At 39.8% G+C, this 19,194-nt stretch overlaps 1 protein-coding gene and 1 long non-coding RNA gene across 3 annotated transcripts; one reads left to right on the forward strand and one right to left on the reverse strand.

Annotated features, from left to right (window-relative positions):
- Positions 1-57: 57 nt before the first annotated feature.
- Positions 58-10,917, reverse strand: CCT8 (chaperonin containing TCP1 subunit 8). 2 transcript variants are annotated; one of them, XM_058833688.1, is made up of 16 exons: positions 10,777-10,917; positions 8,926-9,016; positions 8,241-8,320; positions 6,904-7,053; positions 6,471-6,651; positions 5,691-5,752; positions 4,872-5,009; positions 4,251-4,429; positions 4,068-4,134; positions 3,900-3,987; positions 3,677-3,792; positions 2,343-2,414; positions 2,008-2,172; positions 1,502-1,621; positions 956-1,054; positions 58-292 (listed from the first exon to the last, which is right to left on the reverse strand). In XM_058833688.1, exons 1-15 carry the CDS (start codon positions 10,834-10,836, stop codon positions 962-964), a joined length of 1,662 nt encoding a protein of 553 aa, XP_058689671.1. In that variant the 5' UTR covers positions 10,837-10,917; the 3' UTR covers positions 58-292; positions 956-961. The 2 variants fall into 2 exon arrangements, with proteins under 2 accessions (XP_058689671.1, XP_058689680.1); XM_058833697.1 differs by lacking the exon at positions 956-1,054.
- A 3,698-nt stretch (positions 10,918-14,615) lies between these two features.
- Positions 14,616-19,111, forward strand: LOC131576764 (uncharacterized). Its single transcript, XR_009277066.1, has 3 exons — positions 14,616-14,768; positions 15,774-15,881; positions 17,797-19,111. It is a non-coding gene; the product is annotated as an uncharacterized LOC131576764 (long non-coding RNA).
- The last annotated feature ends 83 nt before the right edge of the window (positions 19,112-19,194 follow it).

The raw sequence follows: 19,194 nt of genomic DNA on the forward strand, positions 1-19,194 counted from the left end.
ACATTCACACATTAGGAACAACCATGTCATGCTAGCTCCAAATGAAGTAAGTCAACATTTTAACAGTGAGTACATTTATTGAGGTGTTTGAAGTTCTGCACTCCATTGGACACTGTTCATAATTTAAAGCAAATTCAAAACATTGTGACAGGCTCCAACTGGGATACTAAAAAACTCACAAAGTCATGTCACTTAAGAAATACAGTTAAATTGTTCAATCATTTTGGTCTTCATCCCAGTCTTTCTTTCCTGACGGAGGTTTTGGGCCACCAGCTGGTTTTGCCATAATGATCTTGAAGAGAATAGAGAAGTAGAAAAAAACTAATGTTAAAATCAGGCTCATACCCTTCTATACAGCCACGTGATGCTAACTGCTAGCATTAACTACATTCATGCAGTTTCCCTACTCTGAACCCAAGCCAGTGAATATCCATCTCATTGAGATATTAACTTAGTTATTTTTGTTCAGAATGGTAGAGGCTGAGCCCTGATACAGTAAAAGAGGGTATTTTATGCCATTTTTGCATGCAAAGTAAGACTTCAGTTAGTCTAAAGAAAGTGAGTGCTCAAATAGGCCGACAGCAGACTAGTTTACAGGGTGCACACTGCATAAAGAAAGATTATCAAAGCTATTTTTCTCATTTATTGTCTCTAAGTATCACACTTTAAAACCATGAAGTCCATTAGTCCTACCATATTAAAGCTCATTCTCTGCACTGGCTACATAGACAAATAAAGTAAGTCTGAATCTGCGCTTATCATCCCTTCCGTGAAAATTTGGATTCAGGAGCAGAATCCATTTTCAAAGGCACAAATATAGGATGTAGCAATCAGCACACAGCAGAAGACAGCAGTGTTATGTGTTCTCAAAGAGCAGACAATCTGCCATGTGCTTGTCAATGGACTCAAGCATGCACTCACACAGATACCTCTCTGCTAGAGAAACAGAGCTTACTGCACACTAGTTTTCAGGCTCATCTTTCCAGTCATCCTTATCCCAATGTCCTTGTTGCTTAGGGGCTTTTGGACCGCCTGCTGTTTTTGCCATAATAATCTACAGAAATTTTACATGCAAATTCATTTTTTATGAAGTTTCACAAAATAATCAAAAGATTTTTATCATCAAGACTGTAACCTCTATTTTTCCTAAAAATTGGATTTTCATGTAAAAATATATGAGAGAAGGTTTTTTTTCTATTAAAGCTTGTTCCTACAGAAGTTAGGGTAACTCCCTGGATATAAATATCAACTGTCTTCAAAATATCAATAAAATGAAAAAAAAAAGATCCCAAACCCAACAAACATTAATAGTACTGCCATAGAAGCAGCCACATTCCAGATTACAAGCTCTTGAACAAATGACTTCCTGGCTTCCAAAAATGAACAAACCACATTCTCAAGTAGCATTATGTTTATGCCTTGCATTTCCATGAGATTCCACCTATTTCCGTGAGGGTTCTGCCAGGTTTTAATTCAGCACCCAAATGACACAAAAGCTTACCTGATCAACCCTTAGGACAGTTACTGCTGCATTTGTAGCTAGCTTGATACCCCAGAATTTTCCAAGATAGGTGTCTAACACACCAGCTTCAAACATGTCCTTCACTGCAGCAGCTTCAGCCTGTCAGATTGGGAAAAAATATTATTCAAAACTTTCTCAGGCTTTCACCTAGCAAGGTGGTATCACTTTTCTAATCACATCTTCTCCCTTCAGAAAATCTGCATTCCTAATCTATTAGCAAGAAGACAAAGTTGGTAATTAGTCAAGACCTACTCCCTGTCCATCCCACTCCACCTCTGACACAAGGCCATTATACTGTACTGAATTGAACTGCTTGATGATAAAAAGAACATTTAAGGATTTCAATTTCAAAAAGTTATTATTCTAGACTGCAGCACAGAGCTTCCAACAATTTAAAATAATCTATAAATACTTTATACTGATAGAAGAACTGTTAAGTATAATCCTACACTGCAAGGCAACAAGTAACATGAGAGACCATTTACCTCAATATCAAATCCAACATTTTTCTTCCCCTCCTGATGCACGGCATACAGTTTGGAGATGACCTCATTAGCCTTTACTCCAGAGTTTTCTGCCAGTGCTCGAGGAATGGCTTCAAATGCCTCAGCAAACTTCTTGATGGCATATTGGTCAAGCCCAGGACAAGTCTAAAATGAAATTGAAAACCATGTCAGCACTTCAAAAACTGTAAGATAGGAAGGCATTTCTTCCCACACTTGTTATTACACATATATATATGTTAGTATGAAATAATATTTGTACATTTTTGTAAGACGTGCGTATGAAGATGAAAAGCCAAGAAGCCTGTTTGCTGTACCTCTCCATAGGATGTGATCTGCTTGGCTAATTCAATCTCTGTCGCACCACCTCCAGGAACAAGACGTTTATCCTGTGGAAAGACCACACCAAAACACAATGTTTTGCTCAAAGCATCCATTATTTCTTATTTTTTTAAGGATTTTTCTAGTCTATCAAGAATGCAACAGAATTTTGTTCCACACAGACTTATTAAGAATCCACTTCAGAACAAATATGCATTATAAGGGAAATCTATCAGAATTTCCTCATTCATTCCAATGTCTTTGAAGAAAAACAGCTTCTTTTGTAAAAATCAAAATAATAATGCAATGGGTTTTGTGGGGGGGATTTTTTGGCTTTTTTTAAAAAATTGCAACTCTTGGCTAACTGCAACAGCATTCCTAGATTTTCTCATCTTTTCTATTATTCTGGTGGGAAATATCATACAGAAAACCAATCTACTGTACACTAAGTTTAAGTCAACAGGTATTACAAGGTGTTGGGAGTTTCAGTTTTGTTTTCTTTCATTTAATTTAATTCTTTCATTTTAAATTAAACACTTTGTACATCCTTTGGCAAACCAGAATTTACTTATTAACTCTGGTCTCTTAACCCACAAAGTAATCATTATAAATCTTAAAACAGGACAGCTCCTGGAGACAACCAAAAATGCACAGCAGTTCTGTACTCAAATCAATGTCCATGTCTTGGTATGTAGAGGAGATTAAGATTCTAACAGTTTTAACAATTTTTGCATACTGTTTTACATTGAAATACAGGAACATTTTCTTTTGTATAAAAAGAATAAAAATTAAATGATATTTAAGACCACATAAACTGCTCACAAGAAAAAAATCCTCTGTAAAACTGAGTTTTTCTATCCATAAAAACCTACCTGTATTTTGTAGAGGAAGCATGAATTACCAGCAATGAACAAGAAATTGAGTCTGCAACAAATCAGTTTCTCCTGATCCCAAAGCTATCTAGCTTTTATTCTGTGCCTGGTTTCCAAGGAATATTACAAAACATTTAGGGAGTAAGTCAAGAAAGAGCTAACTATCTTTAAAAAGTGGTAAAGGTAATCCATCTTCAAGAACTCACTCATTACTGGAAAACTGCGTGCAGCCCATGTTGAGCACCACCTTTTATGTACCCTGTGTTCACAACAACAGCTGTCTTCCCTACACAGCCCTCCACACCTCAATACTACACAGTTATCTCTCGAGCTCCAGAAGGCACCTGAGCAGATTAATATCTACAGCCTTTGTAGCAAATGGGCACAGAGCAGGCTCCAGCCATGCCTCAAATAATCTACTTCTCACTTCTGGTAACTCAAGTGTTCTCATTACTTACCCTTGTGAGTACTTTGAAAGTATTGACACCATCATCCACTGCTCTCTCTATGTCATCCATCAGATTGTCTGTAGATCCACGAATAAGGATAGTAGAAATGGCACCATCCTCCTTTTCTGTTCAGAGACATGCATTACTGAACTAATTCTTTAATCTTATACCCAAAACACGCACAAACACACCTCAGAACAGCAGTGTCAGCAGTTCTACAGAACATACATACCATGCTTAAACACCACAACCTGTGTATCCCCAACTTCTGATAAATACACACTATTGCAGTGACCCATTTCTTCAAGAGTAGGGGGAGTCTAGAAAGAAAAACATGAGTTAAGAACTGAACCTGCTCATCAGTTCTCACCCTCCTGCACCTCATTTGGGAAGTACATACCAGTCTGGGTAGGGCTGTTGCACCAACAGTTTTGCAGAGTCTTCTCAGGTCCCACTTGGAATTCAACCTTTAAAAACAAGTTTCCATAACAACATTAACACATACAAGAGTATTCTCTTAACTTGGCAAGTACATTTAATAAATCTGGTAGTCCAAATGTTTTCATGCTCTCCTAGTACTTACCTGACTAACATAAGATTGTACTTGTTGGCATAATGAAGAGCCATATCTGCCACTTTGCCACCTGTTACTACTACATTTGCACCACTATCAGCAATAGCTTTGACTTGCAAATCCATTAGATTTTCTTCTCCTTTACTGAAATTCATCAGCTCTTCAGCATTCTTTATCAGGACGGTGCCCTAGTATAACACATACACTGTTACAGTTTAGCATTAAGCCACATGCCTACAAGTTTCTGACAAACCACTTTGTCTCCCAATCTATCTATAAACTTCAAGTCATCCTATTTTGTAAGAGTGACACCCTCTCAGGCAACAGGGTAAAACAGGAGGGAAAAAAAACCAGAAATCACCAGGCCATTCTAGACAACCTTGAGGTTTAGAAATTCAAGCTGTAGTTTGGCTCAAATAACCCAACAAAACCAACACCATTTCCCCTGTCTCAAAAACCCTGTGAAGCAATCAAGGTTCAGAACTTTTCTATTAACTTTTTTAAACTAATAAAATCAATATTCACCGAAATATCTCAATCACCAAGTGTTGAGAATATTTATAGCTAAGTCTAAAAATAAGAGTACATATGAATAAATAGAGATGCAACTTATTTTGAGCTTTAACATACCTTAGTTTCAGTTACCATACCATCAAAAGGGCAGGAATACACAGCTATTTTTGCATCTTTGACAGAAGTAACATCTCCTTCAGTTTCTTTTTTAAAAACCATGCCATGCAGTACTGAGGAAGCAGAAATACCAGCACCCTGAAAGGAAATAAATGGAATCTGAGACTTTTTACAAGGACAAGTAGCGATGGGACAAGAGAGAATGGTTTCCCATTGAAAGAAAGTAAGTTTAGAATTAAATATCAGGAAGAAATTCTTCCCTGTGAGTGTGGTGAGGTCCCCTGGCTGCCCAAAGAAACTGTGGCTGCCCCATCCCTGGAAGTGTTCAAGGCCAGGTTGCACAAAGCTTGGAGCAACCTGATCTAGTGGAAGGTCCCTGCCCATGTGAAAGGTCCCTGCCCATGGCAGGGGCCTGGAACTGGGTGATCTTTAAGACACATTCCAACCCAACCCAAACTGCTCTGAGTCTATCAGGGAACATCGTATTACTGACCTTTTATTAATCAGAAAGCTGCACTACTGTGCCTCAAAAGCAGACCTTACAATCATTTGGATGTAACACCCTAATATAAGACTTTAGCTTATTCAGCAACAACAAACATTGTCTAAGAGGTTCCCATTTTAGATTACTTTCAATATGGATGATTTTTGTTTCTGAATGCTGCTACTGGGCACTAAAAAAGAGCAGCAAAGACTAATTTCCAAAATTTAGTACAAATGCCAGAACAAAATTAGGAGACTCTCCTGAAGTTCAAAAATTAGCCCTCATTACACTGTTTACCTTAATAATTACAGTAAAGCCTGCTACTTCAAACTTACCACAATTTTGCACACTCTGATATTATCAACATTGAAATGACCAGAATCAGGAAGAATAGAAACTGGAGAAAAAAAAAAGAAAAAAGAAAAAATCATTATGTCTTGCCTAATGAACCTAATGAATAAAGTAGAACAGTGACACCAAAAATAATGCCTGGAATTTTTCTGAACTACTAAATTTCAGTGATATGAGATATCTGTCTAAATTCAAGACAGTTATAACCTGCTAATAACTGGCATAAAGAGAAACAGAAATTTTGTTTTTACAAAGTAATAATCAGAAACATTTATTCAGGCTGCTCAGTTAATTAAGTCCAAATACGCACTCATAGAGTCAAGAGATAAGTCTGACCTACAGTACTTAGAGAAATCACTGCAACTAAAAATGAAGGTTTTACTCAGAAATCTAAAGGGAGAACAACTCAACAGAACTAGTCTTATTTCCATTGTTCTGTGGCTTCAACTAGCAACAGCTTACGTGATGCGCAATACGTTCACCTAATGATATAAAAAAGAGGGAGAAAGAGAGGTTTCTGCACTAAAAGGACTTGAAAGCTATTTCTAGAAATGCCTAGTAGGAAAGGCAAAACTTTTCTGAGCTACAATGCCAATGTAGAGTTCAACATGAGGAAGATTACCCTCATTTCAGAGGTAAAGTGTTCCATCCAATCCAACCTGCTAAACTAACTATACTTTCTATCTTACATGAAGATGTAAGGACCATAAGCAAACCTACTCAGTTTTTTAGCTGTGTGCCCACGCTTATTCCTGCCCACTTACCACAGGCCTGAGCAATAAGCTTTGCCAAGAACCGTTCATTGCCATATTGTTTGCTCATGACTGATGTGTGCAACAAAGATGCCACTTCTTCAATATCTCGAAGGTTCTTTGCAGAACAGCACACCAAGTCTGGAAGAATTTCTAGGGCTTTCTTGCAAGCCTTTTCATATCCTTCAATCACCTGTGCAGCAAAGAGTAAATATTCACTACAACACTTCTGCTTTTCAATAGCCATAAAACATTAACCAATGCAGGAGTTTACAAGGCAAGTAAGCAGTCACAAGCAACATAACACATGGTTCCCCTTCAAACATCTTTATCTAAAAAATTAGGTGAGAAGAAAGCAGATGATTCACAGTATTATGACCCAAGAAAACTGATCAGTGGCAATCTGGATTCAAGCTGTGTGAACTTTAGTGAGAATATAACTTGCCTCCGAGACAGATAACCCCATCCTCAGAAGGTCTTCTGCTAACTCCAGAAGAACTCCAGCAAACACAAGGACAAAGTTTGTTCCATCTCCAACTTCTTGTTCTTGCATGTGTGAAGCCATCACAAGCATTTTCGCAGCAGGATGCTGGACCTTTGAAAGAAGTTACACATCTCGGTGACTAACAGCCCACCTAAGATTGCAGCTTCAGGCTTTTCTACACATCTCTCTAAACTCTCTTATCTCGAATTGCGCCTAGAGATACTAAGAATGCACAAAATTGGAAAAGAAAGCAGCACAGATAATCTTAATTGGCTAACTTCCCTAGTAAGACAAAACACAAACATATATTCAAAGAAAAAGAAAAAATCAGAGAACCGAACATTGCCACTGCAACATGCATTAGACACCCCTGACATTGATTCTGAGCTACTTTTACAGGATGAAGTGGCTTCACAACTGAGTTCTACGTGGGAAAGCAGTCCGGAGTTTAAATCCCCAAATTGAATTCATGTGTAACACACAAAGTACATGTCTAAGTAACAGTTTCATTTTAAGGGGGGGAGATGTGGGAGAGCTTTGCTTAAAGATTGCACTGCTTTACTTTTCTTTCAAATAAACGCAGTAAGACACCGTATTCCTGAATATTTATACTTGACATTTTATACTAGAAAATAACGTGCAAAACATATCAGATTAGGTCACTAGTACACAGATTATATTTTTTACAAACAGAACTGAGACTTCCACAGCTATTCTACTCATACTGAACACCAGTACAATGCATTCAGTATGGAAATACTTTATATTTACATTATTTCTATCACTAAGTATAAAATTCAGTAAAATATTATTCACATTGTGTCACAAATATCAATTTGAAATCGGAAGAAGAATTAGAAGAGGACTTTTCATGACTTTACAGTATTTACAGAAGGATGCTGCTATAGCCTAAGACTCTTAAATTCCATTGATGGACTCTAAGCAGTCAGGAGAACATGGCAGGCAACAACATTGGGAGATTAACTCAACAGCTATGTCATGCAGACTTTTGCAAACTAGTGCATTTCTAGATATATTCTCTTTGAAACCTACTGGTTTTGGGGGGAAGTATGGTATTATTAAGTATCTCTTACAACTATTAATGCTGCTTCACTAATGCTGAAGAATTATATTCTTCACCGTGGACCTCAAATTCAGTGAAAAAAGTAAATTACTTCCAAAGTGACACATGTAAACCATCTGGTAGTGCTACCTCCTCACTGACAGTCAGAACCCTAACAGCCCATGAGCAGAATCACCAGATGACAGCTGACATTATCTCAAGAAAGAAAACTTACCTCTAGCTCTCTCAGGATAGTAGCAGCATCATTTGTAACAAAAAGTTTTTCCAGATGATTGATAACCATTTTGTTCATTCCTAAATGGGAAAACAATTTATAAAAAATCATTCATTATGCAAATAATATTTTGTACACAGACACTGCTCCCTGACTTTCAGGTGTATCTTGCATATTAAAATGTTAGTTCTGTTTATCATTTAAGAACTTTAAAACATTTTTGTGAAGTAACACTTGATGTGTGGGACATTATGGAGAAATCGGTAATTTCTGAGTAAAAAGTTTTCTGTTCAGAAATACCAGCACATTATTTAATTAAATTATACAGGAGACCCTTTTGTTTCCATATATCTGGCTGAACAAGACTATGTTCACTATGACTATCTGCCATGTTATTGTTTCCTTTAATTTTTATGCTTTTTCATGTATTTTATACCACTCTTCAAAGAGAACACAGTAACTGCTACAAAACCTGGGAAAAGCAGACACTGAGAGTAACTCAAGAACTGTCAAAACAGAATCTGATTTCTACAGTCACAAAGAAATAGTCACATATTTGCAGTTTAAGAGCAAGTCCAATGTGTTTCCCCCAGAAATAAACAGTTGCTTCTTTGTCAAGGTATGTTCAGCCTCCAAACATAGCATTTGTCTCAAAAATGCAGCAATAATTTTAGGATTTATTTACCATTTGGTCCATATGCTGTACGAGTGGTTTGAGCAAGTTCTTTGCATGCCTGGATGTTTCTATAGACAGCTTCTTCTAACCCTGAATAATGCTAAAGAGAAAAATGACTGATCAGAATCAGGCTAACAAAAAAAAAAGTGATGAGCTAGAAATTTCTTATCAAAGCAGTGTTAATCTACTTAGTCCCTCAAAGTTTTTTATTGATATGCATTTGGTATTTCACTTACAGTTTAAACAGACACCAAACCTTAACCAAAGACAGTGAGAACCGTGTACACCTCAACCAGGCAGTTCAGCAGGCATAAAAACTTCTAAACAGAAAATCTGAACAGTGACTTGACTTGCAATATAGTTTGCATCCCTTCAATCTTCTAAAAAAGTTTTGTGACATGCCAAAGAGAAACAGAAAACAAGCAAGACCCACTTGGCGAAGGGCAAGGGTTTCTGTAGACGCTTCTTTACTCGCACCTTTGTATGCTACAAAAATCATGCAACTCACTTCTACGTTCAAAATATGTGCAGTCTGAAAATTCAAAGCAGAATCATTAAGTAAAATGCCTGTGCTTGAGAAGGTGATCAGCCTGGCTTTGGTTTGGAAACCTTAAGACAAGATGGGATCCCAAAAAAGGACCTTAAGAAAGAAAAAGCAGGATAAAAAGTACTGTGCAGTGCATAAGAGAAGGGAGAAAAGTAGTAATAATGTTTACTCTCTAAATACAAACCAAACATTTCAGATTGCCAGCTGAATCCTTGTTTCGTATAAGAAAACTCTTGCTGTTTTGGCCTTGTATTTTCCAACACTGAGGCCACTCTGGTTCCCTGTTCTGCCCCTACCCTGAATATATGCCATTATTTGGATCCAAGAAGGATTCAAAAAAGAAACACAAAGGCGTTTCAGATCTGCTATCTTCACTTTTCCTTTTATTAAGTAGCAGCAAACAGAAATTCTTCCTATTTTCCCTCTTTCTTGAGGGAAAGAGGGACTTTGGGCAAGGGTCTGGAGAAAAAGGACAAGAGGGAATGGCTTCACATTGAAAAAGAGTAGGTTTAGATTAAGTGTTAGGAAGAAATTCTTCCCTGTGAGGGTGGTGAGGCTCTGGCACAGATTTCCCAGAAAAACTGTGGATGCACAACCCTGGGAGCATCCAAGACCAGGTTGGATGAGGCTTGGAGCTAAATGATCTTTAAGGTCCCTTCCAATCCAAACTTTTCTGTTGGTTCTATGAATAAAAAAGAAAAAAATTCCTACACCTGCTTGTTTTCTGTCCACTTTTCAAAGAAAGCTTCTCCTTTATTAAGGCACAGTCCTTCAACTTTACCAAATCATTAAGTTAACGCTAAATTCAATGAAATGGAAATGAAATGAAAGGAAATACATATAAAACACTACACTGTTCAGAATCACTGACAAAGGTATTAGAAAAAGTCGAGCAGAACGACCCAGACGCTTCCGAATAGCTTCAAGTACAGGGCCCGGCTGAATGTTGCTGTCCAGCCCCGCGGAGATCTCTCGGAGCTGCATCCCCGGGGCTGCAGGATGAAGCGGCAGGGCCCGGCCCGGGGGAAGGCCGGGAAGCGGGATCCCGGCCCCACAGAGCTTTCTGGAAGGCCGCGTGCGCCGGGCACCGCCCTGCAGGGCCGGGCAGGCACCGATCCCCGCAGCGCAAAGGCCGCGGAGGGGCCCCGAGCCGGGAGTGGAGCAGTGCCCGAACCCCCCGGGCCCGGCCTGCGGGACATGGGGCGCCGCCGGGCCCTGCCGGCCTTCCGGGGCTTACCCCGCACCGCCACCCTGAGACTCCTCCCGCACCCATCCATCCATCCATCCGCGCATCCATCCAAAGGCGGTCTCACCTTCGCCCCCTCCTTGAGCATCTGGGCGAAGCCCGGGGCCTTGGGGACGTGCAGCGCCATGTCCGCTCCAGTGCGTGCCGGGGCTGCGGCGGCGGGAGCGCGCGGGGCAGGGCGGGAGCGCGCGGGGCACGGCGGGAGCGCGGGGCGGGCCGGAGCCGCGCGGGGCCCGGGCTCGCCCTGCTCAGGCCTGGCCGCGTTCGCAGCCGCGGGAGCGTCGGGCGAGCGGGTTGGCTCCCTCACAGCCTTTCTTTCTCTGTCCGGTTCGGCAGACCGTGCCGTAGGCGTTCCTCGGGTGCGCTTTGCGATAGGAGTTCCAGCAATAATGCAGACTTCTCATATGGCCGCCGATGATAAGCGCTCGTCATAAAACTGAGCAGACTCCGGTCAAGCGTTTTGCTTAGTACATACTTGCCCAAATGGAAGCGCAGTGCATAGATAGGAAAGCTAACCATCACAGAACCACAGATCTGTTTGAGTCGAAAGGCACCTTCAAGCTCAGCCAGTTTCAGCCCGCGGCAGGGACACCTTGCACTGGACCAGGTTGTTCCAAACCCCTTCCAAACTGGCCTTTGAATACTGATGGGGATGGGGCAGACACAGCTTCCCTGGATAACCTGTGCCAGGGGCTCACCACCCTCAAGGGAGGAATTTCTTCCTAATATCCAATCTAAATCTGCTTGCTTTCAGTTTGAAGCCATTTCCCCTTGTCGTGTTATTGTCCACAAAAATCAGATGAGTTACCTGGTGTGCAACTTACCAATAATTAAACACTCAAGAGAGTCATTGACAATTTATTTCATACTTGCACAAGCCTAGGTGCTCAGTGGTCTTCCACAAATAACACATGCTATCTATGAAAACTTTTTACTATTAATACGTTTTATCAAAAGAGTTAGTGTTCATTCTTTGCAAGTTACATAGTTCTCTTATTAATTAGTATTCTGTCTGCTGGTTTTTAATGATTCTTGCATCTCATGCCAATTAGTCTTTTGAGTCAGTGGGTTTCTTGAGTTGGTGGTCTGTGAGTCAGTGGTAACAATCTCCCCCTGCCAGATTTACCCTTCATCCAGTTCGAGCTGACCTCAGCACAATTGCTGAGTTGGCTTTATTATAGTTCTTTTGGCCAGATATCCTTGTGGCACATAAATTCTGCACTCTTTTTGCCCACTATCACTGGCTATCCTTCTTCCCTTTGTTTTCCTTGCCTGACATCTGAGATCATTAAAGCATGTCAAGCCCTAAACCTTAACAAGGCAATTCTACCAACAAGTAATTTGCTTTTCTGACACCTGGATATCACCTAGAACTTGCTTGTTAGCTGCTATCTGTTTCAGGGATTACCTCTCCCTTCTTGTTGATTTGGCTTGAAAGTATACAAAGACCAAACATTAAGGAATATAATTTCTTAAGAGAATTTTATATATTCCACATTTTGCAAAACTGTCACTGCATACCCTTGTAAGTAGTCTCTTTCCCATCTTCCTTGTAGGCTTCCTTCAAGTGCTGGAAGGCTGCAGTTAGGTCATCCAAAAGCCTTTTCTTTTCCTGGCCAAATTCTTTCAACCTTTCCTCACAGCAGAGCTGCTCCATCCCTCTAATCATCCTGGTGGCCTCCTCTGGACTCACTCCAACAGGTCCCAGTCCTTCCTATGCTGGGGACCCCAGAGCTGGATGCATTACAGTCAAGTTCTTGTTTTCCAGGGTAATGCCAAGTAATATGCTCACTACAGAACATGGTGAAGAGCGGTTTGGAGGCCCACCTGGACACCTCTACAGGTAGTTGAGGTCCTGCCAGGAAACAGTGGATCTGCTTTAAGTTTGACAAGTTTTGTAAACTTTGCTTCTGTGCCACACAAAATCAAATACACTGTTTAAAGAAAAGAAGTTTGAAGCCTTAGAAATAATACTGCAGTACCTGAGCCTGTAAGCCAGCAGATTGTTACTCCATCTCTATAGCAGGCTGCCTGCAAGGTTCATTAAATCACTTGATATGTGTTGCTTAACCCCAGAAGAACACAGTTTTAGTTTACTGTCCTGTAATTCTTAAAATTAAATCACTTCACCCTGTAAAACAGGGTAACAGGGTAACACTTTTGTACACTGTCCCTATACAAAAAATTAATGGTAGAGGAAAACTACGTGATTTGCCCCACAAATGAACTTCAAAAAATTTTGTATGCAGTTTTGACAGAAGTATTTGGAGGTAGATACCACTTGAAGCAGAAGAGGGAACTTACTCAGCCATGTCTATCATGACCAAGAAGTGTGAGCTTTTCCAAAAGGAATTGCTGGGGGTTGGCACAAGTGGCATAACCCCATTTATCCCTCTCTTCTTTTTTCCAGTGTATCTTGCACTACACTGAAGCAAGGGAAGAAGGAAATATCCATCCTGTTCTAGAGTCAAGATACTTTATAAAGCAACTTCCATAATCTAATGTTAGCCATGGAGCACAGAGGAGGTAGTTACTCCTAAGTCAGCACAGAAAAGTTTAGATTCCATGAACTGATGGATGTCTGCTAGTGATACAGCTTGAATGACTCTTTGTAGTTTGCCCTAATTCTACAAGCCTATGTAGAAGTTTTTCTCATTATAATCTACATTCTCTCTGTACCATTGCTGTCTTCTGCTGTCTCCAGGTATTTGTAAGGAGTTTAACAAGGACAAATGTCAGATTTGGCACCTGGGATTGGGCAGCCCCACATGTATGGACAAACTGGGGAACAGGACACTGGAGAGCACTACTGGGGAAAGGAACCTGGGGATCCTGGTCTACAGAAAGTTGGATATGAGTCACAAGAGGGCCAGCTGTGTCCTAGGGGTCATCAGGCCCAGCATCACCAGCTGGGCCAAGGAGGGAATTGTCCTGCTCTGTTCTGTTCTGCTCTGCTCTGCTCTGCTCTGCTCTGCTTTGCTCTGCACTGGGGTGGCCTCACCTTGAGTGCTGGAGGCAATTCTGGGCACCCCAATATCAGAAGGGTATAAAGCTATTAGAGGACATCCAAAGGAGAGCTACAAACATGGTGAAGGGTCTTGAGAAGATGCCCTGCAAGGAGTGGCTGAGGTTGCTTGGCTTGTCCAGCCTGGAGGAGAGGGTGACTGATAGGTGTAGTCATTTAGGAGTGGTACTCTCCAGTTTATTGCTTCCACTGAAACTGTGCACTCACTGTCCTTCCTTCCCACCCTACCCCACCACATGGTGGGCTAGAGAGGAGAACAGGCAGCACAAAAAGCAAAGATCACAGGTTGAGGTAAGAACAATTTATTGGAAACTCCAATGAGTTTAGAAAACAAACACTAACAGCAACAATACTTCTGACAGAGGAAATCAGCAATCCACACAGAAACTCCCCAGTAGTAGACAATACCTGGCTGCTCCCTCCACAGCACTTACTCAACTGGTCTTCAGTGATCCTTGTGGGTCCCTTCCAGCTCAGGATACTCTACTATTCTATGATTTCTGAACTGCCCTCTTCGTACAGTGCTTTTATCAAAGCTTGTGCTACCTACATTTTTTAAAGCCAGAATACCACTAAAATCATAATAGATATGTATGCTTGTGACTATGAATATAGAAAATAGATATGTATTAAGCTGTATTGAATTAACACTAAAACATCTTTTTGTGTTACAAACAGGATTTCTTTAGGACTCACTGTCTAATCACGACTTTGACTTGGCCTTGATCTTTTTTTAGCTATGCATCTACACCATTTATTTTCTGCACAGACACTGCCATGCTAAAGGACCATGAAAAGGTCAGAGGGTTGGCTATTGGCCGTTGGCTGCACTTTCACCACCCAAAACCTATAATTGTGCACATGGAAATCCCCAGCTTATCTGTAGGCACTTGTTTGTCAAATTCTAGGATGGTAAAACTTTAACAAGATCTTGGGAAGTTCATAAAAAGGACAGAATGTAAATTTTTGTTTGCTTATTAGCTGTGGGAACCTGAGCAATGGAAAAGAAGGGTTTGAAAAGCATCTGCTGAAGTGTGAGTAGAACAATTGTATTTCACCAATAATACTGGTCAGTGAAAAAAAATGTGAGTGGCATCTTGAAGGAAGGCTAAGGGCCATGCTGAGTTTGCAGAGAATCATGCTTAAACCAGAAACAGAAAATCGTGAACCACATAGTGCTGAACATTCAGAGTAATTCTCTTAGTAACAGTAGCAGCAGTTACTTTAGCTTTCCCCCAGACTGTATTTATGTCACTTGTAACATAATGGGAAGGAAGTAATCAACTAGACTAATCAACTAGACTATTCAACTAGAGTACATCCAATCAGCTAAGTACTACTTTGTTCATTGTTCTATAGGTCCTGGGTTAAACACTACCCTCATCCTGGGCTTCTCTCACTTGTGCAGAGGATTTCAAGCTAAACAGGAAAGCAAGATTTCCTTACCATTTGGTATTCTTACCTCAGTGTATGCTCTCTCTGCTATAGCTCAATCCAGTTAGCTTGAGTCACAGGAAAGCATTTATGGGGATTTTAGAGGAGTACTGCTTTAGCATGGAAGTGTTCAAAAGACTTTTAGATGAGGCACTGAGAGACGTGGTTTAGTGGTGGATTTGGCACTGCGGGGGCAACAGCTGGACACAATGGTATTAGAGGAAACCTAAATAATATTTTGAAACCTAAATGATTCTGTGATTCTACCTGCACAAGTGACAAGAATTCAGAAGTTCCTCAAAACAAGCAAATTGGAAAGGGTCATAGTCTCAGAAAGGAATTGATGCTATTTATATTGAGACTGTATTGCAGGTACAATCAAGACATGTGTTGTGTCACTGATACAGTACTCAACAAAAAGTAGTCCAAGAGTCTTTTTCTCATGAGAAAGCGAAATTGTTGAGATTCTTCTTGCTTTGATGTCATAAGAAAAAAAAAACCCATAAGTGGGTAAAAATTACATATCCTCTAGAGGGTGAGTTCTATTTTGACTGACGAAATTAAATGCGGGATCAGATAAGGGCTAGTGAAACACCTCTCTTCAGTTTTCAGCTTGGTCGTATGGGAACTCTTATCCAGTGGAGTGCACAAAAGCCTGGAAATACCTGGAAATGCATACCTGTTGCTACTGAAAGTTCAGCTGTTCTTGTCAGGTGGGAAGGACTTACCAGGACCTATGTGGTGATGGAAACTTGGAGAACACCAAACCAAGGAGTGAGGGAAATAGGAGTTTTAAGCTGTAATTGGAAAATATAGGAAATAGCGGAAGAGAGGGGCAAACTTGGCATTGAATAAATAAAGACTTCTGCAGAAATAATACCCAAATAAAGTAATGAAGAGTAGAATAAGTAACATCTATCTGCAGCCTCCTGGAAACAAGCTGCTAACACACCTGATTTGCATTACTTTCTGCTCTGAAAACACTAAGCAAAAAAATACGTGGCTAAAAAGGCAGGATTCTGAGATCAAGAGCACAACTTAAGCTGTCTAGTGCCTGAGCCACTATTATTTATTGTGGTCTTCTTTCTTCACTTTGTCATATCATGACTTTGATGCCCAATTTGGAATTTTCTAAGGATGGTCTGAACCAGTACTAGATCTTCAGCACAGAGACAGAGGCTTTTCCAATTTTTCTTTGTTTCTCTGCCTAAATAATTTTAAAGACCTTCCCCAAGTAACTAAAAATTTTGTTTATCATATTGTACCATATTATCCTTCATATTATCATTTGAGGATTAATATTAGGATTGTTCATCATGTGTCATCTGAATATACCGTTTGAGAAGTTCATTCTCCAGAGCTCAGATCAGTCTTCTGGCCCGGGGTCTGCAAGCACACTGTCCTTCTTGCTGCCAGCATGGAGTGTGACCTACCAGCATGACCTGGGGAACTTTAGCTTGTCCCATTATTTCCTGGCTACTCTGTCAGCCCCGTGTATCCACCAGCAGCTCAGAAATTGGCCTGAATCAAAAAATTGGTTGTGAATCAAAATAACTCTAAAGACACCCCTGCAGCCCTCATTTCTGCTCTGCAAAGCCTGCCCAGCTGTAACTAAGAGCCATAGCTCACACTATGGAAAATGCATAGTCTTTCCTACCTGGTTCTTGGGATGTTTAAAGAAATGTTAATGAATAAGTGCTGTGCACTTATGCAAAGCAGGAGATTACCACACCATGCTGCACGAATAAGGAAATCATGCCATGACGTAGTATGGGCCAAGAGCCACGGAGTGGATTCATTAGTACCACAAGTGGAGACTATCACATGGGACTTGTTCTCAGTCTTGCACACTAAATCCCCAAAGTGTGATCTTCTGTTTGAACAGTAGATACACACTGCCTAAAAAAACCTGTTATGTTGAAGACTATTTATTTTATTTTTTAAAATTAATTAATTTACTTAAAAATTTATTTTTAAAAATAAAGTGATATATATATATTTATACATGTAAATAAGTAAAATCATTACAGACAGTTAACCAAGGTATCATTTAAGTAGTGCAACAAAGTTTACATATAAGGAATGAGCAGAGAACATTTTCTAATAAACCTTCAAGACAAGACATTGTTAATGTACCAGTGCTGTAAGATGTACAAGAATATGAATAAGAATAAAAAAGGTAACATCCTGATGTTAAGCCCCAAGCTCACTGATATAGGCTAACAGATGTTGAAGTTCCAAGGTGAAGGTGACATGATGGTGTTCAGTCAAATGTTGGACTCAATGATCTTGTAGGTCTTTTCCAACCGTAATGATTCCATGACTCAGTAGTATCAGGCAGGTTTCATTTCAAACACTGTATCGGGGTTAAGATTCTTTAAACAGTAATCAAGCCAAAAAGAAATCTCTGCCTTTTTTTCTTTTTGAAGGATAATTGTCCAAATACTTTTGCATCATCAGTATTGCTTATCTTAGTAACTCTACAGGCTAGGTGTTCATTGCTTATCAAAAATAGATTTTATCTGTGGTGGACTTGAGCATCCTTTTTATTTTTTTAATTTTTTTTTTTTTTAACATTGTATAGTAAAGTGAATGTCTGAATGTTTATTATGCATCTTTATGGCCCAGGTTCTGAGTTCTATCAACTAAAATGTGGACATCAAAGAGAAGACTGAGAGGAGAACTCATTGCAGTCTACAACTTCCTCAGATCAAGGGGAAGTGGAGGGGAAGCACCAATCTCTTGACTCTGGTGATTGGTGAGAGGACCTGAGGGAACGGAGTGAAGCTGTGTCAAGGGAAGGTTTAGGCTGGATATTAGAAAGTTGTCTTTTCCCTGAAGCTGTGCTTCCATGATTCTAATCCTTTACAATACAATACAGCAGTTTGAATTGAATTTTTGTTACTGTACAATGTGTGTACAATGCATGTACAAAAAAAACTACAAAGGAAAATGTTCTGTTCTGATGAGACAAAGGATTAGGAATTTGAGAGCTAATAATTCATATTACATACTAGAATCCAAGCTGAAACAGTGAAAGAGTGCCATGTACAATATTTTTACTGTTAAAGTTTTTTTAAGGATTTTACCCGCTGATGATGTAAGTTAAGTCACTAATAACAGTGTGGCTTATTCAGTTAATCTATTGTCAGATTTAGGAGTTACAATAAACTATCCCAGACTATCAGTAGAGTGAAAATAAGGGAAATCTTAGAACAAGTGGGATTTCAAATTGTATCACACCATTGTATTATGTATGGTTCCAAAAGGTTGAAAATGTCTTGCAAACTTCTCTGAAAAATCTAGCTCTAAAGAATAGATTGTTTTCCGTTGGTCATGTATCTCTACTTGTCTATGTTAGAGGATTCCAGACACATGCTTTCAATGTTTCTCCCTGAAATCTAGGATAAAACAATGAGTCCCTTTGCACAGCATCTAACAGTCTCACAGAAACCTGCTGCCCTAAATTATGTATCTATTTCTTAGTTTAAGGAAGCTTAAGTGAGATTATGGGGAAATTTGTGAATGGTGGTGTGAAGAGGAATAGCAAAACCTTCTAATATGTGAGTATACAGGACTTAAAAGAAAAGGGGTTATTTCTCTTTTAGTTTGTTCAGTAGTAATTTTCTAATTTTCCGTTGTGTTTGAAGGATTGAAATTCTCAAGTAATTCCCTTCCAACCCAGGCCATTCTGTGATACTGTGAATTTCTAGAATGTGCCCTCTGAGGGGCAGCATTGAAAAGCAAGTTTCTGTAAACAGCTACTTCTAGTCATACTATAGATTAGGTGTAAGGAAGGGATTAAAAAATTAGAGTTTATTTTCTGTTGTCTGGAATAACTGGTTTTCAAAGGTAACTCATATGTTTAAGAGTATTAATGCCAATCTGTCAAAAACCCTGTAGCAAGCATGTTTCAGTTTAAGAGATAAAACCATCAGAATTCTTTCCTGTGGATTACTTGAAATCGTACAAAAAAGGTGGGAATTTTGTTAATTTTGGGTTTTTTGGTAAGAGGGGAGGGGAGGG

Source organism: Poecile atricapillus, chromosome 1 (assembly GCF_030490865.1).
Source record: "Poecile atricapillus isolate bPoeAtr1 chromosome 1, bPoeAtr1.hap1, whole genome shotgun sequence".
In the NCBI taxonomy this organism is placed as follows: Eukaryota; Metazoa; Chordata; class Aves; order Passeriformes; family Paridae; genus Poecile; species Poecile atricapillus.